The sequence below is a fragment of the Maylandia zebra genome, linkage group LG22, assembly GCF_041146795.1.
Source record: "Maylandia zebra isolate NMK-2024a linkage group LG22, Mzebra_GT3a, whole genome shotgun sequence".
NCBI classification, from domain to species: Eukaryota; Metazoa; Chordata; class Actinopteri; order Cichliformes; family Cichlidae; genus Maylandia; species Maylandia zebra.
Window position 1 is genome coordinate 12,822,843 of NC_135187.1, and position 26,844 is coordinate 12,849,686.

General features: G+C 40.2%; 1 protein-coding gene across 1 annotated transcript in view; it reads left to right on the forward strand.

Moving 5' to 3' along the window:
* osbpl10a (oxysterol binding protein-like 10a) overlaps nt 1-26,844 on the forward strand; it is a 100,487-nt gene that overhangs the window by 51,239 nt on the left and 22,404 nt on the right. The window contains exons 6-7 of the mRNA XM_076879305.1: nt 11,173-11,413; nt 19,641-19,771. Coding sequence (XP_076735420.1) covers nt 11,173-11,413; nt 19,641-19,771 — 372 coding nt within the window. The remainder of the gene's footprint in view (nt 1-11,172; nt 11,414-19,640; nt 19,772-26,844) is intronic.

Genomic DNA, 26,844 nt, shown 5'->3' on the forward strand with positions numbered 1-26,844 from the left:
AAATGGAGAAAACTTGTGACAGTGGTGAACTTTCCCAGGAGTGGCCAACCTACCAAACTCATCTCATCAATGACTAATCCAGGAGCTCACAAAAGAACGCAGAATAACATCGGCAGGCCTCGCATGCGTCAGCTAAGGATTAGAATTTATGATTCAACAATAAGAAAGCGAGTGGGCTAAAAATAGCGTCCATGGAAAAGTTTGTATTTGCCAAAAAAGTCTTGATGGTTCCCAAGACTTTTGGAAAAATATTCTGTGGTCTGATGAGACCCAAGCTGAATGTTTTGGCAGGTTTGAACAGTACTAACAAAGAACATTATACTAACAGTCAAACATGGTGGTGGTAGTGTGATGGTGTGGGGCTGCTTCTGGACCTTCTGCTGTCTACCAAGAAATCCTGAAGGAGACTATCCAACCATCAGTCTGTACACTGAAGCTCAACGGTGCTTGGGTTATGCAGCACAACAATAATGTAAAACACACCAACAAGTAGGGCTGGGCTATATCATACTGTTCACGGTAATACCGGTGTAATTTTGGGCAATGATAGGAAAATGAAATATCGCAATAGAATATGAGTAAAACGTGCATGTGCAGTGCCTATGTTTATATACGCACATGGCAGCGACGCAGAATGAGAAGAGCGAATTGGTTTGTAAAAATGCTGTAACTTCCGTGGTGTGGAACTGGTTTAGCTTTCGTCCGTCAGATACACAACAAAGCACTATTTTTGGTATGCTAGCGGGCCGTCGTTATTACCGTGTTGTTTGGAAAATACGGCACACTTAAAATCAATCCTTTTGATTTTTCTGAAAATCGACAGTGCCCCTTATGTATGAATTCTGGTTGTGTTTGCTGACCTCGAAACGATTTTACATGGTACACGGCGCTCGAAAATCTGTCAAATGTTTTAGTATGACTTTGCTAAGCTACGAAGCCGCACCGCTTGATGGATTGACGGAGCATTACGGCTATTGCAGGCAGGAGCCTCGCGGAGTGATACGTACTGGGCTTCAACATAATATTACCGTATTGTGTGTGTATAACCTCTTTAAGTTTTGTGGATCTTGTACATGCTTATATGGATATGTCGGCCAATTCCACTGGAAATGCCTTTTGGTTAAACTGTCAGCAAGGAATTTGCACTGTTACGTTTTTACAGTGGGGCAAAAAAGTATTTAGTCAGCCACCGATTGTGCACGTTCCCCCACTTAAAATGATGACAGAGGTCAGTAATTTGCACCAGAGGTACACTTCAACTGTGAGAGACAGAATGTGAAAAAAAAATCCATGAATTCACATGGTAGGATTTGTAAAGAATTTATTCGTAAATCAGGGTGGAAAATAAGTATTTGGTCACCTCAAACAAGGAAAATCTCTGGCTCTCACAGACCTGTAACGTCTTCTGTAAGACGCTTTTCTGTCCCCCACTTGTTACCTGTATGAATGGCACCTGTTTGAACTCATCATCTGTATAAAAGACACCTGTCCACAGCCTCAAACAGTCAGACTCCAAACTCCGCCATGGCCAAGACCAAAGAGCTTTCGAAGGACACCAGGAAAAGTATTGTAGACCTGCACCAGACTGGGAAGAGTGAATCTACAATAGGCAAGCAGCTTGGTGTGAAAAAATCAACTGTGGGAGCAATCATCAGAAAATGGAAGACATACAAGACCACTGATAATCTCCCACGATCTGGGGCTCCACGCAAGATCTCATCCCGTGGGGTCAAAATGATCATGAGAACGGTGAGCAAAGATCCCAGAACCACACGGGGGGACCTGGTGAATGACCTGCAGAGAGCTGGGACCAAAGTAACAAAGGTCACCATCAGTAACACACTACAACGGCAGGGAATCAAATCCCGCAGTGCCAGACGTGTTCCGCTGCTGAAGCCAGTGCATGTCCAGGCCCGTCTGAAGTTTGCCAGAGAGCACATGGATGATACAGCAGAGGATTGGGAGAATGTCATGTGGTCAGATGAAACCAAAGTAGAACTTTTTGGTATAAACTCCACTCGTCGTGTTTGGAGGAAGAAGAATACTGAGTTGCATCCCAAGAACACCATACCTACTGTGAAGCATGGGGGTGGAAACATCATGCTATGGGGCTGTTTTTCTGCCAAGGGGACAGGACGACTGATCCGTGTTGAGGACAGAATGAATGGGGCCATGTATCGTGAGATTTTGAGCCAAAACCTCCTTCCATCAGTGAGAACTTTGAAGATGAAACGAGGCTGGGTCTTCCAACATGACAATGATCCAAAACACACCGCCCGGGCAACAAAGGAGTGGCTCCGTAAGAAGCATTTGAAAGTCCTGGAGTGGCCTAGCCAGTCTCCAGACCTCAACCCCATAGAAAATCTGTGGCGGGAGTTGAAAGTCCGTGTTGCTCGGCGACAGCCCCAAAACATCACTGCTCTCGAGAAGATCTGCATGGAGGAATGGGCCAAAATACCAGCTACTGTGTGTGCAAACCTGGTAAAGACCTATAGTAAACGTTTGACCTCTGTTATTGCCAACAAAGGTTATGTTACAAAGTATTGAGTTGTATTTTTGTTATTGACCAAATACTTATTTTCCACCCTGATTTACAAATAAATTCTTTACAAATCCTACCATGTGAATTCATGGATTTTTTTTTCACATTCTGTCTCTCACAGTTGAAGTGTACCTCTGGTGCAAATTACTGACCTCTGTCATCATTTTAGGTGGGGGAACTTGCACAATCAGTGGCTGACTAAATACTTTTTTGCACCACTGTATATAACTTTAATACACATAAAAAACAGCTGCTTGTTTAAGTGAAAATGCATTGATGGGGTTTTTTGCACTAATAAAGTTGTGGAGTTGTAAAGTATTTTGTCTAGTGTCAATTATATCGTCAGTTATATCGTTATCGCAAATTTTCAAATGTATATCGTGATAAATATTTTTGGTCATATCGCCCTGCTCTACCAGTGGACTAGTCAACCTCCGGACTCAGAGCAGACTGAAATTCTTTGGCTTTGCAAAAATCTATGTCTAATATTAAAAGTTGTTTGATCTGAGACATGTAAGAGTGCAGAAAATAAGAAGTCAAGAATGGGGCAAATGCTTTTTCACAACACTTTCTGTGCCTGAGAGATTCACCCCTACAGTGCGTGGATGCACCTTGTGATCACTGAATGTGAATGCTGTTTGTTCCAGAGATGAGATCATTTGTACCTTGTGAAATTGCAGGTCAGTTCAAAGGCAGAGTTGGCTGCTGTAAATTGGCAGTGTTGTGCTGAATTCATGAAAGGACAAACAGATGGCTCATTTCTGTTTGGTTTTCTACTATTAATCACTATTCTACTATTAATTTTCTACTAATAATCATATTATTATGTTCGCCAGTTGTTATCATAGTTTGAATATTTATGTGGACACATTTCATATATCAGAACCTGGTTATTACAGTGACTCTGATATTATACAAATCACTGTGATGAATAAAAAGTAAAATAGTGTCATTCAAGCAGTATTTTCATATGTTTGAATATTGAGGTTATTTGTGCTTTATAACCACACAAACACATACACGTTGCTATACATGCCATATTATACTGTCATTCATTACACATTTGAAATCTAAACAATTAATGCCTCTAACATAACCTATTTAAATAAACTTACTAATAATCTGCTGTAAATGTGCGTTTTAAATATGATTCTTAAAACGTCTCAGTGCTGGGGAGCTTCTGTGTCTGGTCAGTTTCTCAGTACAGTTCAGTATTTTCTAAAAATCTTTATCACGCTGACAGCAGTAATTGCTATCCTGATGTATCGACGAGGTTTCGGTTGAATGTTTGGGCCATTGTCACGTTGTCACCTTCCATCCATCTGTCCCTTTGCTGAATGCGTGACGGTGGCAGTCAGACCACATAACCGTCTCTCCAAAGCCAGCTTGTCACAGCTGGCTGATGTGAACTCATCAAACGCCTCGGCTGTCGGTGCAGCAGCACCACTGGGCACTTACACTGCCGTGGTAGAGCTGGATCATTGGGGTTATGCTATTTCTGGAAGCATCGCTGGTCCTCTTGGCTCCTGAGAGCACTCTGTCTGTCTGTCTGTCTGTTTCTGTGTGTGGCGGGGGAAGCTGCCATTATTGAAAGCTCTCTGATTTTTTATTTTTTTTTATTTTTTACCTGCTTTTAAAAGTTAATAAACATATCAACTTTGATGCTATTTACATACAGAAAGCAGTGGTTGTTGAAATAATTTTTTTTCTTTTTAAATTTCCCTTTTGTGAAATTTGTGAAAACAATTAATTATTTGAGTGGGCCTCGAAGGTGACCACTAACACTAGCAGACATTTGAGAAATATTTGAGACATTTAAGTTTTCTACTTTGCTTTTTATAACTTCATCATGCTGTGTCAGATATTATGATATATTTAAACATTATTTCACCCTGTGGTCTATTTTTTCTCTTTAAATTTTTCCTTTATCTGTTTTTATCGTATTTTCCTTGTGTGTAAATAGGTCTTTTTTCTTTTTTTTTTACCTAAAGAAATGTGGCTGCATTTTTTCCTGTGGACAATAAAACCCAGTGAGCTGTGTTATTTTTGAGCATGGTATGCTTTTTCTGAGTTACTTTAGGTTCCATAGCAACACATTTGCTCTCCAGCTTCATTGCCACCTCCTAAAGGCCCCTCTAGTGAATGTAGACCCTCAGGCATGTTCGGCTTTCTGGCATTATTAGTGCAACACAGATGTAATTACGCCTCCAAACCTCTGCTTTTCTGCCATGCTGCATATGTGCTGAGCATTCATCTTTTGTATCATATCGAATGTTTGGGCTAAAGCCGAAACCAAACAAAATGCAGGCTGTGTCTGTTTCCTGATGGACAGAAATCGTAGTTTTCTTTATAACAACACTGCTGTTAGCTCAGAATCAGATCAGATACAAATGAGAGACAGACAGTTGGCTTTGCTCTGCTGGCCATTATGTCATCCAGCATATGCTGATCATAGATTATCCACTTCCATGATACATGTTAGCTGATGAGCAGCAAAAAAAAGGAAATGCAAAAAATTTCAAAGACATCAGGTTAAATGAGTGATGTCATTAAACAGACCGCTGATGCTTTCTCTGCGAAAAATAAAACATTAAAAGTCTTTTTTTTTTCTCTCAAAAAGGAAACGAAATAGCCACAGTAACTTTTTTCACTTGCAGTTATTATTTTCATGTTTTGCTTTTTAATGGAGTAGGAAAGATCCTAAGTCTTCCTTAAATAAATAAAATGACAGTGGTGTGCACCTCTTGACAGTTTTTGCACTGCTGCTCCCGTTCAGACCGATGTGCGCATCTGTGACTTCAACGCAGAGAACAAACTAGAGATGGCACGATACCACTTTTTTATGTCCGATACCGATACCGATATCATAAATTTGGATATCTGCCGATACCGATATGAATCCGATATAGTGTTTTTTAATCAACAAAACTGTTTTTTAAAATATCTTGCTGCATTTTGCAAGTCTGCAAGTTCATACTCAAGTTTAAAACAACAACTACACTAAAGCTATTCTGTTATACCTGTATACAAAAAAAATATTTCATAGTTCAGCAATACTGATCAATCTAATAAACTTAAACCTACACCATCCTCCCTATTCTGGAATTTTAAAGAGTACTTAGCGTAAATATTAAGCAACCTAACTAATAGGGTTCCAACTCCCAGCAACAACAAAAATAAATAAATAAAAAATAGGGAACCACCCCTCACGCGCCACCTCATGATGCTTAATCGACATAATCAACCTTAATTTGATGCAGTGTGAAAAAAAATGCACAGAAATCAATTATTTTTCAAGAAATATTAAATAGATTCAACATCTTTCTTCAACAAAATTGCAGACTGCACAGATGGTACCTTCCCAAAGGAAAAAGTACTATAGCTTACTAGGGTATATATATTAGACTTAATAGTCACTATATACAGTAATTGACTTCTATTCGTTTTACATCAAATTAAAACTTTGGGTGTCAGATAATTATTTATTAAAAGCTCGACATTTTAAATGAGAGTAAGAAAGAAAAGTATGTCTTTGTGCCCCCTTTTCTCTGTTCATGCCCTATCGGCCCCCCTGGCTAAACTTTGCTAGATCCGCCCCTGCACAGTTACCAGCGTCAGCTACGTAGAAAAAGATCCTGGTGTAGAAAGTAATATTAAATACATTCTAACAACAGCTTATCAAGCTTAAACGTGCTGCTGTTGTTCAGCCGCTGGTTTCCTCTTTCTGGTGCAAAGTGGGCCAAAAACAAACAAGAGAGACTCGCTACAGAAAAGCCGATCAGCTGATCATTTAAGCAGTTTCACGATTGAAGTAGCAGCCGGAGAGCGAGAGGCAGTCGCTCGTTAAGCTTAACGTGGGAATGCTTTACAAACATTCAGAGATGGACTTACACACTTGCTTTACTTCTCTCGGGATAACTTTGTCGGAGATGAAATGCCAGGTTGCTAGCGAAGCTCCAAATGCTATCCAGACCACCGACAGGTCCCGCATGCCACAGCCGCTCTATCACGTGATGCATATTGCTCCGACGTGCTAACGTTCTGAGGCGAGTTACGGCGTGTTGCAAGTTTTGTGAGGTGCTTTCGTGATATTTAATGGATCGGATTACATTTTTTATTTTTCTCCGATATCCGATCCAGTAATTTAGGTCAGTATCGGACCGATACCGATACGTAATATCGGATCGGTCCATCTCTAGAACAAACATCAACTTCTGTGTCAAACTAATGTGACTTCCATGTTGAGGATCATCACTGCGATGGTGATTGTATCAAAGCACCAGATCACGAGCATGACGGGGAACCTGCTTTCAACCATCAGCTTTTGAGCTGCCATATTAAAAAGCCATTGTTTAGAAAATGTTTTCAGCTGCGTCTTTTTTCTAATTGATTCTAGCTGGGGACACAAATCCACTTTGGGGTTGCATCAGGAAGGACATCTGGGGTAAAACTCCAAACACGTGAAGCTACCCGCTGTGGTGACCACAGGTTAAGGGAGCAGCTCAAAGTAGGTTTTATTTGGTACAACGAGTCTATCAATTATCGCTCTGGACTCTCAATTTAACACTGAAAGATTTGGATGTCTGAGCTCTGGAAGCACATCTGGTGACCTGCAGGTAGATGGCTTATGTTTTATTCACAGCTTTTCATAGACAAAGTCTATACACAACAATCCAAACCAGCGCACATCCTCTTTTTCTTTGTCACATATAATCAGCATGCTCTGAATTAAAACACCTTGCTCTGCTTGCCAACATAATCTTTGGCTGCTGTACACAACTGAAGATTTTAAAGAATGAGAGAAATGAAAGGGAACATTACCACAAATTTTAGATATAATATTAACAGAAACTTGCTCTGTCAAAAACAAAAAGTCAATATTTGTGGAATGATTCACCTAAATTTAACTGTTGATATTCATATTCATCATGTTCATAGGGCCACTGCACCAGATCCTTACCTCCTGCAAATACTTACTAATAATAGGACTTAGTTGAAAATGTTTTCTAGATAGTGGAAGTTTTAAAATATAATATCTAAAAAAGACTCCTTCCTTCATCCCTTGAAATACCCTTAAATGTGGCATCATTTTCATCAAAAAGTGGAACATGTTTGATTTTTAATTAGATGAAATCACCCAATTTAAGTTTAAGAGTCAGTGTTTTGACATGTGCAAGTACATGTGGCAGAAAGAGACTTCCACTGAGTGCATAAATGGCATAAATCACTTTATGATTTCACTTGATATTATCGAGCATGCTTGCGCTCATGCTAAAACAGACTGGTCATGTTGAACTCACCACTTATACAGGAAAAATGTCAACCATGATATTGTGGTATGAGGATTTCTGTCACAAGGTAATGTAGAAAAGCCTTAAATAATGCCCTGTAATTACAGTAATGTGTCACAGAGTGTGACAGCGTGAAGGATTTTAGCTGGAAAATAAAATAAAATCCTGTTTCAAGTAAAAGAGTAAGTTGTGATTGTTTGACAGACACAGTGAAGCAGAGATGATATCAGTGATACCATACACTAAGAATCTATTTATAACAAGCATTCAATAGATGACACCCTTCTCCCCAAGAACTTCAGCATAGCTGAATAATTGGAAAACGACTGTGCATTTTCAGGATGAAATTCCTTCCTGTGAATCTCTTTGCCACATCGTCCTCACTGCAACAGCTTTTCAGTGACTCCAGAATAGCTCTGTGTACTGATGCATGGAGACAGATGTGCTGTAGAAGTGTACGCAGAGGACGAGTGTTTGTGAAGCCATTCAATATTAATGAATACAACATTTCCAGCGTGATAAACAACCCAGATTCATTAGCCCTGAGAAGCTTATTACACTGGAAGCGAGAAGCGGTTAGTCTTTTTTCTTTTGTGATGCATTTAGACTCTGATAGGTGACTCATACAGAGATAATTTCAGTAAGTAAGAAATACTCGGTGTGTCTGTGGGAGCACGGAGGAGAACCTTTCTGCTTTGACGAGTTTTTGCAGTTTCTTGTTTTGGCACTCTCGTCTTGGAGCAGGTTGTGTGGATTGCTTGTTTCCAGTAGTCAAGACTGAGGTTATACCACTAGAATTAATGCTAAGTGGTATCACCACCAACATGCCAGTAAAGTTGTTGTATAAGATGATGAAAGATGAGTCACATTCATTTCTGTTTCTTTATGCGTGCACTTGACATTTTTGGTTTGGTTTGTGAACATAACCTGTGCAAACAGACTTCAAATACTGTCCTCAGTTAATCCAACATGATAACATTTAAAGATGCTGCAAGCCATTTTCTAAAAGTGTGCATTAGAGTGTCTCTAATGCTCAAAAGTAAGCTTTAATGTGGCCTGTAGCCCAAAAGTGATGCTAGGATCCTGCTCGGTGTTTAAAGAAACAAACAAACTGATCTTACTTTTAAAGATTTGCTCTTTCCACAGTGAGTCAGCACAGCTGGAACTAAATAGCTCGGCAATTCAGGAGTCAGTTGTCCGCTCTAGGATGAAGATACATTCTCTCTTAAACGTATTCCCTCATTCTATGCTTTTAGGTTTAAAGGTCCCTAAAATGCAAAAACAGGTCAATAGTTCAACAGTATTGACTGTTAAGATGGACAATTTCCTAATTTCTTTTTCTTAATCAAACATTAGTTAAAAAGCAGCAAATTGAGCATGAATTGTTGATACAGGCTAAATACACGTCACAATTAACTGCAGCATCTATTTTAAATGCAGCTTTGTTTCATTTAAAATTGTTGCTTCAAAAATCAGATCCAGGTCTGCAACCAATCACAGTCGCGGTGTTCAAAGTTACTTTGATACATCAAGGTGGTGATAAAACGGCAGAGGTGGATTCAGTCTGCTGTCAGTCGGCGACTAAATTGGTCAAGTTGACAATTACATGCAATCTGTTTGTGATAATGTGGTGATTAAATGTGCCGTCTACACGGACGTTAACATGGACTGCTTACATTCAGAGTGTAGAAAGAACTTCATATATCTGAATTAGAAATTCCTCCACAAATAGTGATGTAGTTGCTGCAGGGCTGTACCTGCAGAATAGCGTAGGTGCCCATAGGTGCCGTCCTGCTTTTACTCCAGTTTGACTGAGTTATTAATGAATGGCAGAGTAGAGATTTAGTTTTAAGAAAGAGAATAAAAATGTCAAATATTATCAGCACGTTTTCATCAAGTGCCTCAAAAAGTAACAATCTGTACATTAAAATATGTGTGAAGTACAGTCCTGATCAAAAGTTTAAGACCGCTTGAGAAATGGCAAAAAATCATATTTTGGATCTTAACAAGGTTCCAAGTAGTTTCAATATGCAACAAGAAGAAATGGGAGTGACACAAATACAAAAAATTTTTGAGCATACAATTTATTGAAAACAACGGTTAAACTGAAACAGGCTGTTTTACAGCTGATCATAAGTTTGCCTTTATAAACCCAAATCTGTGCAAAAATGTGGATTCATTGTCATTTTCTGTCAGGTAGTCACACTGTCATGATGTTCTAATAGCAAAGGCAAAAAAACGTTTCCTCTTTGAATGTTGTTGGGTTGTTGAACTGCATAAGCGAGGTCTCTCACAGCACGCCATCACTGCTGAGGTGGGACGCAGTAAGACAGTCATTCGGAATTTCTTAAATGATCCTGAGGGTTATGGCACAAAAAGGTCAAGTGGAAGACCAAACAAATTTCACCAGTACCGAGCTGGAGGATCCAGTTGGCTGTCCGTCAAGACGCTGGACGATCCTTGACCCAAATTAAGGCCGTTACTGGTGCCGACTGCAGCGCCATAATCATCAGACTGAGACTGAAAGGCTTCAAAAACAAAAAACGTCTTCAAAGGCCTTGTCTCCTTGAACAACGGAACTTCAGGAGGTGCAGGGGTGTCAAACGGCCGCACGCTTAGTCCAGATGTTGCAACATACCTCATGACTGAGAGGGTCCCTCGTCTGTGTGGTAACAACTGGATTTTTCAACGGAACAATGCTACAGTACACAATGCCAGCAGGAAAAGGCACTTCTTCCAGGAGAATAACATCACTCTTTTGGACCAATCTGTGTGTTCCCCTGATCTAAATTCAGTTGAGAACCTTTTGGGATGGATGGCAAGGGAAGTTTACAAAAAATAGACAACAGTTGCAGACAGTAGATGCCCTTCATGCAGCCGTCTTCACCACTTGGAGAAATGTTCCCACTCATGGAAACGCTTGCATCAAGCATGCCACAGTGAATTTTTGAAGTGATCAACAATAACGGTGGAGCTACTCATTACTGAGTTCATGTTTGGGACTTTTTTTGAGGTGTGGTCCTAAACTTTTGATGAGCTGTAAAACAGCCTGTTTCAGTCTAAGTGTTGTTTTCAATAAATTGCATGCTCAAATAATATTTTGTCTCATTCACATTTCTTCCTGTTTTATGTTGAAGCTCTACTTTGAACCTTGTAAAGATCCAACCATGCAAACTATGATTTTTTGCCATTTTTCATCTGGTCTTAAACTTTTGATTGGGGCTGTATTACAGTGGGCGTAATTTCAGTTTATATGCACCCAAATTGGAAATTATAGTAACGTGACGGTTGATTGTATGATTATTTTTATTAATGTCATGTCTCACTGTGCATCCACAGGTTATGTCCCAAGCAGAGGGCCAACAGAAGAACCTTGTCCAGTCCATCGACTCCCTGCCCACCAAAGGGCCGCTCTCCTGTCTGGATCAGGACCTGCTCCTGCTCAAAGCTACGTCGGCTGCCACACTGAGCTGCCTGGGCGAGTGCCTGAACATCCTCCAACAGACTCAGAGCCGCAGCCAGGTTCCACCTCAGTCCCAGGTCTCCCAGCGCAACCACGCCTCCCAAGGAGCACCCTCCGGTGAGTCCGCCACGGGTCCCGTTCCAGTGCTTCTGCTGGAGCCCCCGACCCCTTCATGCCCCACATCCCCCTTGTCTTTTCAGTCTCCATCTCCCGAACCCAGCGGCAAGGCCCAGCTGTGTCAGCTAGACTGCGCCTCTTGTCCCTGCCTGATGGGTGCCATGAACTTAAACCTTTCCAGCAATTGTTGTTGAATGTTGCATTTGTGTGTTAAATTGTTGTCTTTTCTCATAAGCGTTGTTCTGTATCGCTTCCATTCATTTTTATGTCTTCTTCAATGTCCTCAGTTGCATTGAAATGCCAGCAGTCCTCAGAATGGTCGTGCCAAGTAAACGCATGAAGGAGCGCGTATGGCAATGATTTTAACAGAAAGTATTGTTTACAGAGCTGGTGCAGACATTTCAGATTGTCACCCTATATGCATGTGAGGGGAAAAAATCAGGGTGTATGTGTGAATGAAACCTTATACTATGCACTTCAACATCTCAAAGGTTCAAGTCTTTGCCAAAGGAATCCACACTGGTGCCTATATTGTTAGACCTCTGCCATGTTTAACCCTCTTTGTGCCAGATCATAATGGATCCAATAAAGTTGTTTCTATTTAAAACCGTTTACAGACTGAGGGTGGTTATATGGGTATATAATAATAAAAATAAATAAAATAAAAATAAAAATGCCAACGGAAAGGATAAAGGAGGATGAAGGATGAAGGAAATTGAAGTCCATCAAATGTAGGAGTCTAATCCTATTTTCCAAGCAAAGAGGAATATTTGTAATCTATTTATACTTTCTGGGTTTCTATAAAACAATAGCATGATAAAGGTTTTCTCCAGGAGAGGAGAGGGGTTGATGTAAAGTAATACTCCTCTAAAAACCTGTTGAGTACCAAACAGTCGTTGCCCCTAGGATTGGGGAAAAAAAGAACAACAAGTGGCAGTGGCAGATGTATTCTGTTTGCAGTCACAGCAGGATGGATCACACCAACTATTCATAAGCTAGGGCACAATCTGGGGATACACTTCTGTCGACAAATCAACAGTTCCTTCCTATTATTGGCAATTGGCTGCTAATATGCCACTAAAAATACATCTGTGTTGAAATATTGCCTTGGAGGTACTGCATTTGGCAGTTTATTGGTAAAAGAAATATTACTGGAAATAAAAATAAGTAAAATTATGCTGTAGACGTGTTTGGGGAGGGTTTATGCTGTTTTGTAAGACTAAAGATTTAAATCACAGACAATTAGCATGAATTAGTTTTTCTTTGAAAGGTTGCTTGTGGTAAACCGAAGGTGTGTTTAGAAAGAACGCGAGTTTAAGTTGACCGCTGGGCCTTTAGAGGAGTTCATAGTGGCTACATTTATGTGTAAAATGATCTCTCAGAGCAGGAAGCTCTCACACTGAAGGAGTAGAGTGCTGTCCAATACAGCTCTTGCTAGTAATGAATAGAGGCTTTAACTGCTTTAGCACAAGCGAGAGGGATGTGAAGCAGACAAGCTGAGATGATATTCATTCCTGCTTTTAGAAAAAAAAATAAATCCATAAACTGAATGTGGATACTGAAGAGTTGAATATTTTTAGCTTCTAGGGATTTTGAAATCTGCTGTAACTGCTGTAAATCTGAACCGCTTTCCTCCTGCGAGCAAACTGTAACATTTTCCGATCCATCATTTACGCCCTGTGGATTATTCATCGGAGTGTTTGAGCCATAAAGTTGTTTTCCCACTTGTACCTGTAACTTTGGGAAGGTCGTTTGGGTTTGGATCGCATCCTGAATCTTCCAGTCCTCACAGTTTGTTGGTCTTCTTTTTGCGCCAGCATTCACCTTGCCCTGTACCTGTTCGTCAGACAGGGGGTGGTGTGGAGTGGGACCACCGGGCCGCAAGTACAGACCTCTTTCCTTCCGCATCCTGGCTGATAAGTCCCGCGGGGGTCCAGCTGCTCCCTGCTTCCGGCATGTACCCGCCACACCTCAGTGAGGAGTTCGTTTTTGTTTTTGTTAGGATCCTCGGTCGTTAGCATAGCTTGGCTCTCAAGCATGGATGGCTACCTGAGTATCTTGTTAAAAAGCAGCTGATAAAGGGAGTGGCTGGCTGGTTGAATGGTATTGTTATGCCCACAGACCAAAGCATTGCCACTGCATGGGCAAGATAACTCTTGCAGAGAGCCAAGCATGAGGTTGGACTGAGTTTGGCTGGCACGTTTGTCCCTCCAGGCTTCCGTACTTTTAAACCAAACCAAAGCAACTTGCTTTTGAGTCACAAACCCAACATAAACCTGCCAGTCACACACCAGACAGCATTATTATCGGCTGATATCACAGAGGATCTTTGCTGCTTGCTCTAGCACTTTCTGGATCCCCTCCTTTCCGCTGCTCAGTCAGTGTCATAAAGAGCTTGAAGCCCCACCCACCCTACTCCTCTTTCCCCTGCACACAAGCAGCATTTTCCTTTAAGGAACTGAAAATCCATAAAGGAAATTTCCAAACCTTTGCGAACCAGTCCCCTTCAAGCTTAGCAAAAATTTAGTAAAAAAACACACCAGTCCATCTAAATATAAGTGAGAGCTGAAAGTCTTATTTAAAAGAGGTGAAAGGGGGAACTTGTAGGGGGAAATTCTGATGTGACAACATCATCGGGAAGTCTGAATTGATGTCACGGCCCAGAAATGGAAGATAAAGCCATTGGAAACATCTTCTGCATGAATGTTTGTGTCGCCACTGTTTGATCTCTGATAACATACCTGCATGCCTCTCTCCAATGGCCCGCGACATGCCCCAGCTCACCGAGTAGCTCTGCTTCTGGTGCTTCATTGTGACATCTTGGAGAAAGTATTTAATTGTAAAAACCCATTAATGAAGAAAAAAACCACAAAACTTCAGAAGTTTTAAATGAATAATTAATTACGTTAAAATTGAATTCTGATAAAAGCCATCGCCATCTTCAATAACCTTTCTAAAAGTGCACACACAAAAACACTCAATTTCACTTTATTCACAGCTCAATAACAAATCTTGCCCTCAGGCAGAGCTGGCTGCCCTTATGTCTCCGGTTTACAGGAGCCAGGTATCACTGGAGGTAGTTTCTTCGCACTTTCAGGTTCCTGCCAGTCAAACTGTTCAGTTGACCAAAGCAGAACCTGGCCTGAGGGCTATTTCAGCACTTTTTCCAGAGACAGACCCTCTGGGCCCAGCAGAATGCCAACCTGTATCAGCACAGTTAGCTTCTCACTAATGGATATCAAAGAGCAGCCTCTTGGTGCATTAGATATTTAACCTAATTTTAGTGCAGAGAGTGGATATGAGAAGGATCTCTGGTGTTGCACCATTAACAGTACTTTGAAATGGGATCCATTTCTCTGCTGTGTATTAGCAGCTTTTAACAATTGAATCACGCAGCTTAAAAATTGATCATTTTTATTTTACTGATAAAGACACTTAGGCCTTCATCAAATACTGGGTTGCTCGAGGACTGCATTGGAAGCCCTTCAAAAGTAGCGACTCTATTTAAAGTCTGAGGATGTAGTTTGGACGTTTCGGCACACATCCAGTGAGGAGTCTCGTTGTGATCTAACCTTTGACTCCTGTCGTGATTTTGAGGACTTTTCACCTGCATCTGCGCCAGCTGTTTAAAATAAAACCCTGCTTTATTTTTCCATTTACGTTGAGAACTTGATTCGACCTTGATCTAACCCAGCTTCTAGGTGTGAGTACCATAGACGTGCAGATAAACAAACTGCAGTAAATAAATGTAAATCCACCCTGTAGGAGTGCGGCATCTTTTGTTGCCTGCTGACACGTCTGGTAAATAAGTGGACCGAACATTCTCAGAGTTGACTTTGAGTTTTATCTGCATGAAAAAAACCCAAACCATAAAAAAAAAAAAACCTACAAGTTCGCAAATTAATTAAAGGATTCAGGCCAGAGTAAATGAAGTGTAGGTGAGAAAATGTCCTGTTTAATCAGCTGTTTCACTTCAGTTTTTCTGCCTTTCCCCCTGCTTCTTAGATAAAAATACCTAAGGTGTCATTAATGCTGAAAATAAATAAGGAACACGTTGCCTTGTGAGCTCCTAACTTGTTCACATTAGCTCAGAAACTAATATTTTGAGAGAGTGAAATGAGCCTTGTTATATTTTACTGCCTTCATTTTGTTTGTTGGTGCAGGTTTGGCTTCTGCTTTTGGTTTACCTGCAAGTCTTTTTCATGTACTCCAGTTTGGGAACCACTAAATTATTTTGCTTCGGAAAGCAGGATTTGATTAACCCTTGTGATGTCCTCCCGATTTGCATACAATGTGAGCCATCAGGGGTCAATAATAATCACACTGGTGGTCCTCAGGGGTCAAAAATGTCCCCACTTCATTTGACTGTTTTTTAAAGTATAAAGTATAAATTGTCAATCAATTCAGTGTTACACCTTAGTTTTACTTAAGACCAACACATTAACACAAAATTTACTCAACATTTTACATTTTAGGGCCACCAGACCTTCTTTACAAAAAATAAACCCTGTTTTTTTAGCGAAAACAAATTGAGAAAATTAAATATTTAATTGTTTAGATAATTTTGACTATCTGAATAACTAGAGAGTGCTGTATGTTGAACTTTAGTGAGAATTTTTTTTTTTCAAGCGTTTATAAATTTTTAATGGCAGCAAATAATCACACTGGTGGTCCTCAGGGGTCAAAAATGTCCCCACTTCATTTGACTGTTTTTTAAAGTAAAAAGTATAAATTGTCAATCAATTCAGTGTTACACCTTAGTTTTACTTAAGACCAACACATTAACACAAAATTTACTCAACATTTTACATTTTAGGGCCACCAGACCTTCTTTACAAAAAATAAACCCTGTTTTTTAGCGAAAACAAATTGAGAAAATTAAATATTTAATTGTTTAGATAATTTTGACTATCTGAATAACTAGAGAGTGCTGTATGTTGAACTTTAGTGAGAAAGTTTTTTTTCAAGCGTTTGAAAATTTTTAATGGCAGCAAATAATCACACTGGTGGTCCTCAGGGGTCAAAAATGTCCCCACTTCATTTGACTGTTTTTTTAAAGTAAAAAGTATAAATTGTCAATCAATTCAGTGTTACACCTTAGTTTTACTTAAGACCAACACATTAACACAAAATTTACCCAACATTTTACATTTTAGGGCCACCAGACCTTCTTTACAAAAAATACACCCTGTTTTTTAGCGAAAATAAAACAAGAAAATTAAATATTTAATAAAATTAAATATTTAAAAAAAAATTTTTTTTTTTTAAATTCTCACTAAAGTTCAACATACAGAGTGCTGTATGTTGAACTTTAGTGAGAATTCTTTTTTTGAACCATTTATAAATTTTAAATGGCAGCACATAATCACACCTGTGGTCCTCAGGGCTCAAAAATGACCCCGTTTGCTTTGAAGCAACAAGTATAAAATATCATCCATCTCTGTGTTTCAAGGTTTTATTCAACTTTATTCCAACTCATTGCCTGACAGTTTTCTATATTTTGGCATGGTAGGAGGGCATGAGTCTGAGTGAAGGCAAACTTTCATGAGGACAAAGGCGTGTCCATATTTGACCCAAGTGCAGGAGGAAGCTCAGGTTTATTCCTCTGCACTGGTCCCATCATGGACAGCATTCTTTCTGCAGTTGCAGGCCAAGGGGCATATACAGTAAACAAGCTGTTACAGGTGATTGTTTTCTTTTGGAAACCTGCAATGTTAGGGACAACTCGTGTCCTGACTGCAGGACAGACGGTTTGCCATCGCACACGAGCATGTTCCATGTACAGCTGGACCTGCATCACATGCTGCCCATGTTTTTGTCTCAAAGTTCCCTGGTTTACTTGGATGTTCTGTTGGAGGGGACAGAGTCCTCTGAAGGGGACTTGGTGCTCATACAGTCACATCAGTACCAGGATCTTACATCACAGCAGGAGGAACACCCACTTGTGTTTCAAGTCAAGTCAACACCAACACACATCATACACCTCAAATGGGAGCACGTTTGTGTCATGAACGACGATCATCTATTGTGTCTTTATCAAGAAATTATGTCCTTTTTGTGCTTCTATGATTAATCTTGTGTCAGCATGAAAACTTCTCTACCAGACTCAGGATGTCATAAACTGGCCGTAGCGACTCTACTGGATGCACGGCAGTAAGAATCAACACACCCACATATGCCTACAGCTGCATTCGGTCCATTTTTCTTCCTCTCTTGTTGTCCCTCCTTGTTCATCATTGAGTTGGCTGTAGAGCAGGTCATCTGCTAATTGGATGGTTGTTGGTTCAATCTCTGTGTGCTCTAGTCTGGAGTTCTTACCAAGGTGTCCTTGGGCAAGTTACTGAACCCCAACTTGGTCTCTGATGCATCCATTGGCATGTGAACGTTAAAAAGCAGAATACAAGCAGAATACACTGTGTATAATGCTTTCAGTACTCGAGTAGAAAAGCCACTGAAGGAGTATGGGACCTGGCACATGTGCTTGGACTGTGGTAGATCATCTTTCTCTGAGGCACATGAGAGAGTCAGGCATCGTCTGTCACTGGGAAGGTTAGAAGACCAGATCAGTGTTTCCTCACGTTACTGCAAATATTCCTCTGTCTCAGCTGATTCCTCTTTCCTGCTTGATTCTTTGTCTTCATCATAATTGAAATGGATGATGTGTAGTCCTCTGACACATCTTCTATTTCAGTTTCACATTCTGAAAATTCAAGAAACTTCAAGAAGCCCAGTCACTTTCTCTCCAAGCTCCTCAGACTACCATGTCCTGGATGCCTGAGAACCTACTTGAACATAGTTCAGATTCTTCATCACTTTTCTTCACTTCATAGCCTTCTTCCACTTCTGCAGGTGGCTGATGTGCTTTTTCAGAGAAAGGGTAGCATGTGCTCTAAATATTGACAATATTTTCTATATCTTCTAACCCTGGATCTTCCTGAACATTGATTCTCCCTCCTCATTATACTAGAGGACAATATGTGCTTTGTCCTACTGGTCATTGCTTTGCACAACATGGTAAAAAAAAGTATGCTCATCAAAGTATGCAAATCTCCAGTGCAATGGAGGCTTTTGAGGATACTTTCTGTGTATGTATTATTGTAGAGTCTACCTTACAATACGAAACACTTTGATGCGGCTGTTGTTGTGATTTGGCGCTGTATAAATAAAATTTCATTGAATATAGAGCACCTGCCTCCTCATTGTGCTGCCTGTTGTGGTTGTTATGACCAGTGCTTGACCCCACACATCAGTGATCCAAGATCAAAGATGTTTGAAAACAGTATGGTGTGAAAATACGGCTCTTTGCAACACTTTGTACTTTGGGGTCATTTTTGTCCACGAGGGCCAACAACGTTATAAAATTCAATAAAAACCACATAAATAAATCAAATTACTTGAAACTTATTCCAATCATTCATAGTATAGTAATGAATAACTTCTGTTATTTTCAGCCCATTTGATGAATAACAAATACATTTTTGATAGCAAAAGATTTCTTTAGAGGACAAAAATGACCCATGGACAACACAAGGGTTAAATTACAATGAAGCAGGTGCTGATGTAACATTTAAAGACGATGCATGAAAATACTGATTTTAAATCAAATCAGCGCCCATTTAATCTCAAGCATCCATGTTGTACTTATTTGTGTACAATGTGTGCAGGTGTGGCTGCTTTTTAATTAAAGTTTCTTAACATTTTGAACGAGTTAGAAAATCCCTAAAAATGGGTCAGTTCTGACAACGCTGACATTTAACAACTGCGCCTTCAACAAAAGATCCTTGAGTTGGATGATCATCTCTGACAGCAAAAGCCCAGAAGGTGAAGACAGTAAAGGTTGAGCATTTTTGGGTATGATTTATTATTAAATGCACAATCGCTGCAGTAAGTGGAAAGAAATTGGTTGATTGATTTCTTTTCTTCTTCTTTATTGAGCCTTTGATCTTTTTGGGACGGGAATCAAATTTAATCTCCATTCTAGTCGCTTCTGTATGTTTGATCATGTGAATCAATACAAGGCAGGCTATAACACTGAACAAATATTAAATTCGCGTAGATTCATGCAAGGACACACATGCACACACCTTCCTGGTTTGTCACTTCCATCAGTCACACACACACCTTTATATTGAATGTCACATATATATATAAAAAGGAGAGGCTAATCTTGGTTTTCACCCTGATCCCTCTTTGATTCTTTCAACAACAATAACTTGTCGTTTTTCAGATGGTGCTCCTGTGTGGACTGTACCAAAGTCGCCCTCGGGGGAGCAACTGAAGAACGGGGGTCTGACTCCTTTGCAGTCAACCGAGCCCTCCCCGGCCCTCAGGAAAAGGATTCTGCCCCATGGTGCTGAGGTGAGAAACATCACGTCACGCTGTCAATTATCGCGTCAGTATTCGGCCCGTCTCTCTGACCTCTGCTAGCTTGGCTTGGATGCTAAAGGGCTGCACAAACAGTCTGTATGATTTCTAACTGCAGTGTGTTTCATTCAGATCACTGTACAGCTGTTTGTTGATAGGATTTGGTTGGATGGGTACAAAGAAAATCAATTTACATTTGCTCCTTTGGCCCTAAAGTTCAGGCTTATCATGCAAAGTGAATTTTAGTGTATTTTTTCGTCCTTTGCTGCATATTGCATTTATTGGATTGTGTGCGTGTAACTATGAGCAGGAAGCACAGTGAGCATGGCATACAGCAAAGGTCACTTCCTGTAATTAAACTGTAAAAAAAAATACATCTACAGGGTATCATATTCCACTGCTATGCTCTGCTTCATGTTCCTGAATCACATTCAGTTTTATTGCAAAGTTTTGAGGAGTTTGACCTGGATAACAGAGACACTAGAAAAAGAAAGCAAAGGCAGGTACTGCGAGTTAAGAAGCTTGTGTGAAATTTTGTTAATTTTATTGAAAGTGTGAACAGGTTTTTTTTTTGTTTTTTTGTTTGTATTGAAAGAAATGAAAAGAAAGCAGCAGAGTGCAGGGATGTGCAAACTACTAGCATGGAGGGCACAGAAAATATATCTGTAACACTTGGAGTCATGTGGTTAACTTTATGCTAAAATAATTTGCAGTGTCAGTGGAGCAGGTGCCTTGATATGGTGTGAACAGATTTAAAAGATGGATATAGATTTCTCACGTGACATTGTGTGCACATTACTCAAGAAATGTCCAACATAATGGATGTGATACAACCACTTATTGGTTGGGAAAAATGTGTTTTCCAAGAGTGGCTGGCAGTGATTCCTGAAGGTTTCTGGCTCTTGTTGGTTGAAATAGGATGCAAAAAACAGATAATGCACCACAAACCTCCTAATAATTGCTTTGAATGCTAGCATATTCCCACAGTTGCATGTATTTTTTTAATGTAAACACTCCATCAATTACTAAGACTGTACCAATATCCTAAAGTGGTCACAAGGAGGTTTTTGCCTATGTGACTCAGGCTCAGCAGCCACTTGCAACCACTCAGGGAATACTAATTGTTCTCCCACAACTGGTGGTTGCCAGAAGGTTTTAGACCAGTCTCTAGTGGTTAGTTCTGGTCTCTTTCATATCTGTTAGGGTCTGCTCAGACTCTGATGTAAGTAGTTAATGTGCATTTCTGTGTATTTGCAGCGCTGCAGATTAGTTTATCACCAACAGATTTTCTGTAATTTCTGACTTGAAGCCTTTTAATCTCAAACTTGTTGCAAACTGGTTGTAGACTAACTCAGTTTTGATGCCATTTTATTGCTGTGTTGATGCACCAAAGTTGCTTTGAAGACCGTCTCTGCAAAAAACCTGGTCCATGTGTTTGAAACAACCATTTCAAAGGCAACGAGATAACAAATTCATTGCACAAGGTTGCAGGTATTTTGGTCCTGCCATGGTCACAAACTGTTGTTGAGGTAATTGGCGACCGCTTAAGTGACCGTAGCGTTGTCTATGATGTGAGTAAACGCTTTCCTGATGACTATATGGTTTCCATTGCTAGTTTCGTGTCTTATTCAAAACAACATCATGTTTATTTTGTAAATTGCGGTTGCCAATAGAGTCAAAAAGAAGGATAAAACAGAGTTTGGCTTACCTGTTGCTTGACCTTTTAATATTTAATGGTGATGATGCAGTGCAACCTCATGTGTTAACTAGCTGAGCCTTTTTTCTTTATCTTAGCCTTGTTGACCTATCAAATTATGAAGCCAGTTTTAATTCTGCAAACACTTAAGTTAATTTTAAGGGGATATTTGATTGATTTCCTTTTTTTCTCCAAGTTTCTTTTTATAAGCTTTTCTTTATTGAACTTGAATAAATAAAGACAAAGCTTATGTAAACAAAAACACTCTGTGGCATTAAATATGCAACAAAGTCTCAAGTGGTTGATGTCAGGCCTTCTTGAAGTTGCCAAAAGATGCATTTTTTTCATGTTCATTGTTATGAAAACTTTGCCTTTTAGTGCTTTGTAAGCTGAAATTACTTGCTGTGGTGATGATAGATACAAATACAAAATATACTTAAGCTGAAACTCAGGGGCCAGTGGCCTCACTTGAGAATTTCTGCCACACTCTATCGTGTTTGCTCTTCCTGGCTGGAAGGGGGAGCACTCCACTCATCTGACAATTTTAAAAGAAGTGCTGTCAAATAAGTGGGTCACACAGTGTACTGAGCCAATCCCTGGAGGAATGTGTGTCTGGACCAACCTGTTTCAGTACCAAGAAATGGAGGGGGCAGGGGGCAGGTGACTGTGACGTAAATGCAGTGAGAGTCTGGTGGAGAGAAAGAGGGGACACTGGAGTGAGATATTAGCGCATCAGTTTCTGTAATTTAGTTAAAACATTGACTTTTAACAACAAGTTCCACCCAAAATAAATCATTTTAATTTGCTTATATTTGCTGTGAACCCCTTAATGTTTTATTTATGCAAATTCTTTTATTATCACTAAAGTTAAAGCAACAAGTTCCACTGGTAGTTACGAGAATGACCATAGACAAAAGCAAAAGCTGTTTTCCCCATTTTCTCTTCATTGATTTCATTTTAAATTCCTTGTAATGCCATTCGTGGAATGTCAGAATGTTTCTCTTGCACACCCACAAACTACACCCTTTTTGGCTCCTACCTCAAAGCACACTGTGTTCTGTTGATCTGATGTGCTGCACAATAATGTTTAATATTTAGTATTTACTGTCATATTCCCATATATCATGGTGATGTTGTTTATTCTATTACTCTTGTTCTCTTCTGCTTGTTTTCTTTTTTCTTTCTCAACAGGTGATCCAGGTGATCGATATATGCATTTTTTTCTTTTTTTTTTCTGCTCATTCTGTTGGTTTTTGTCTTTTGCCCTTCTCCCCCGTCCCTCTTCTCAACTGTTTCTCTTTCCCTCTTTCTTTCTCCCCTTCTTTCCCCCAGTCAAGTCTGTCCCGTATTCAGTAAGTGAAAATAAAATAAACAATAAAAGGTGAATCAAATGGACCATTATGGCAAGGCTGGGATGGTCAATTTGGTAAAGTAAATCCGTTGGGCATCTTTGTTTGCCTTTAGACAATAATTCTGATGGCAAAAGAGCCAAACGGGACAGGCAAAAAAAAAAAGAAAAAAGAATGTTTCTCTTGCGCTGGAATGTCCAGGGACCCCCACATTGGGAGCAAAGTTTTCAAAAAACCGAAAGAACAAGATCGCGAATACAAGTGGCAGAAATGGACTTCCTCCGAAGGGTGGCTAGTCTTTCCCTTAGAGATAGGGTGAGAAGTTCCGCCATTCGGGAGGGCCTCAGAGTAGAGCCGCTGCTCCTCCACATCGAAAGGAGTCAGTGGAGGTGGTTCAGGCACCTGACAAGGATGCCTCCTGGGCACCTCCTGGGTGAGGTTTTCCGGGCATGTCCCACGGGGAGGAGGTCCTGAGGCAGACCCAGTACACACTGGAGAGATTATATGTCTCGGCTGGCCTGGAAACACCTTGGTGTTCCCCCAGATAAGCTGGAGGAGGAGGCTGGGGAGAGGGAGGTCTGGGCTTCTCTGCTTGGGCTGCTGCCACCGGGACCTGGCCCCGGATAAGCGGAAGAAAATGGATAGATGTGTAGTTGTAGGTTCACAATTATGGAAGTAGAAATCGGCTAAAATGCTTCTTAAACCAGCCTTTATTTTATTCGGTGCACTTTGCAAGCACCAGTTCGGACTCTGTTTTTCCTTCAGAGATGCTTTAATTATTCGTGGCACAGATTTGACAAAGTGCTGATCAATATTGATATGATAGCATCACACAGTTGCTGCAGATTGGTGGGCTTACATCAGTAATGCAAATCTCCTGTTCTACCACACCACAGAGGTCCTTTATTGGTCTTATATCTGGTGACAAGTTCAAGAAGGCAGTTTGAGATGATTTGAGCTTCGTGACATGATGTGTTGTGCTGCTGGGAGCAACTGTAAGAAGATCAGAATCCAGATGGTTTTAATTTCCATTGCAAATAGTAAAATTAACACACAACTAAAACGCATTCGATGATCTTTTGTGCTGTGTTTATTACCCACTGGACAGCCTATTTATTCACTGCATACCACACTGTTACACAGCAAACCAGGATGCTTTCTGTGGTGGAGTGATACAAGGCCACCAGCAGTTTCCCATCCACGGTGGTCATAAAGGGATGAGCATGGTCAGCAAGAACACTTAGGCAAGCTGTGAAATTTAAACAATGCTCAATTAGTACTAATATCACCACTGGCAGCCTGAACTGTTTATTTAATTTAGGTGAGGTCTGTGCAAATTGTAGTCTCGGTTTCTTGTTATTAGCTGACAGGAGTAACACCTGGTGTCGTCTTCTGTTGCTGTAGCTCATCTGTTTTATGGGTGTGCACTGAGAGATGCTTACCTTGGTTGTAAATAGTGTTAATATTGTTGACTATTAATTTTTGTGATAGTTTTTCCTGACAAAAACAAGACGATAACCAAATAAGAACTAATGCACTTGGACAGAAGCTATGATGAAATGGATTGACACGATTGACACGAATAAAAACAAGATGAAAATGTTTTGGAGAAACGAGATCCACTCAGTATGAATTAAGTTGGGGAGGCGGGACGAGTTTGGAAGTGATCCAATTAGAAGTAATCTCCTTGTGCAGCAAGGTGAGACGCGGAGAATTTGATGTCCAGGGAGTAAGAAGAGCATACATATGGATATGGACACATTTTGCACTTACTGTCAAGAAAAATAAGCAACTTTCGCTAGTCTTTACACTGTCTATATGCCAACCATGCCAGGTGTACCTAATAAACTGACCGACGTGTTTACATGAGCTTCTTGTAATCATAAATCACTTTTCTTTAACACCGTTGTCACGAGTCACATTAATCTTTGGCGCTGTCATCTTTTTATTCAAACTTAGTGGAATAATGTAACCCTCACCTACACATAAGAAGATGAAGATTAATGGATGGAGTGTCGTCTCAGCAGCTTTCAATTCTGCTCATGCTCACAAATATCCTTTTCATCAAATGCTAGACTTTTATCATTACCTGTCAGAAGTGTGTGTTGCTTGTTAAATACTTGTCAGATCTTGTAATGGCCTGACATTCATTTCAGCGAAACCACAAAACAAATAATGGAAGGCTTTGTGGAAAATTTTAGCCTCTGTGTAAATGTTCAATCAGCTTCCTGCTTTTACGCCACGAGGGACGAACTGTGCCTGGAGCGATCTGATCTGCAGCCACAGAATTATAATCTGTCATGTTAATGATCATTTTCTATTGACATACGAGTGTGAAATGGGTATTACAGTGTTGCAGTGTCAAACCATTTACAGTCCAGCTGTTCAAAACACTTCACGTCGAACAATTATAAGCAGAGAAGCGAGGGCAGGTCGTAATAGTGATTTGGCCCCTTTTAAGACATCATTATGGCAGTTATGATTCAGTCGGCTCTCTCCATTGACTTCCCTGCCTCTGCCGGTATGTTTCTGCCAACTTAAGTAAGGCGTACCATCCTTCACTGATGGATAATGGCAAGCTATTAGGGATATCATAAAAATGACAGTGACTGTATTTTCATGGAGCTGGATAAGGCACACGTTGTCCTGCTTGTAGCCTCGTTAATGATACGATGAATTATCGGCACTCATTCCAGATGCATACAAATGTGCAAAAGTCTTGAGCTACCAGTGATTTCTTTATATTTTCTAGGTGTAGTGATTTATTGAAACATGTGCAGACATGTATGGAAATACAGCATGTGAGACCACAAACAGAGTTTGTACAATTCTAGCATCTGTCTCATAATTTAAAATGGTCTTCAGAAATAGCTCTCCAGACTTCTTGAAGGACATTCAAACATCTTCTTTGGATGTCGGCTGCCTTTTGTTCTGTTCTCTGTCGAGATGATCCCCCATTGCTTCAATAATGTTGAGGTCTGGGATAATCAGGGCAATCCGTGACTGATAGTGTTGCGTTTTCTATCCAGGTACGCTTTGGTGCATTGGCAGTGTGGTTTGGATCATTCTCATGCTGAAGAGTGAAGTTGTTTTCAAAGTCGCTTTAATAATTCCATCAGTAGTGACAAGATCTTGAATACTGGCTGAAATGCAGACCCCAAACATTGATAGAGCCTCAACCATGCTTTATAGATGACTGTGTTACCACTCTTCTATACATATTGAAACACCTTGAACCAAAAATTTCAAATGTGGATTCATTAATACTCAATAAGACCTGTTGCCACTGGTTTTCAGCACAGTTCTTGTGTATTTTAGCATACAACAGGCTTTTTTCCTTGTTTCCTTTCCTTAAGAATGGCTTCTTGACAGCCATCCTTCCACTGAGACCTTTTCCGCTGAGGGTTCAGTGAACAGTAGATGGATTAACTGAATGCCAGATGGATCTCTCAGGTCCTTTGTCAGGTCTTTGCTGGATTCTTTCCCTTTTTTTTAATAACGTGACTTTCAGACGCCGTTCACCTGCTGTAGATAGTTTTTTTTTTTTTTTTTTTTTTTTAGGTCACCTCTTCTTTTGTCTTTAACTTGTCAAGTTTTCTCAGGGATTGTAAGGATAGACTGCACACCGTTACAAGATATGCCCACTTCTGACTAATAGAGCTTACATGTGATATACTGTTCAGCACTAAAACTGCTAACTTAAAGTATACAGAACATGGGTGTATGCCTGTAGTGTTTGCTGTAAAAGTGCCCTGTCATGTGTGATGTCAGTAGTTATCACAAAGACTAGATGTCATTTTTAAAGGAAAAGTAGAGCTCTAAATTTGGAAACATGCTTTTGACTTTTACCACTCTGTGTCTCTGCTCTGTAATATTTCACGCTCTCCTGCAGCCTGTTTCTCAGCACTGCCCTGCAGCTTGATCCAGATTTCATTAGAGCCTTTAAAGATGCTCTGGCTGCCGTTTGAAGGCGCAAGGCAGAGAGGCAGCGGACGTACAGTGCAGGCACATTAGTCCAGCCC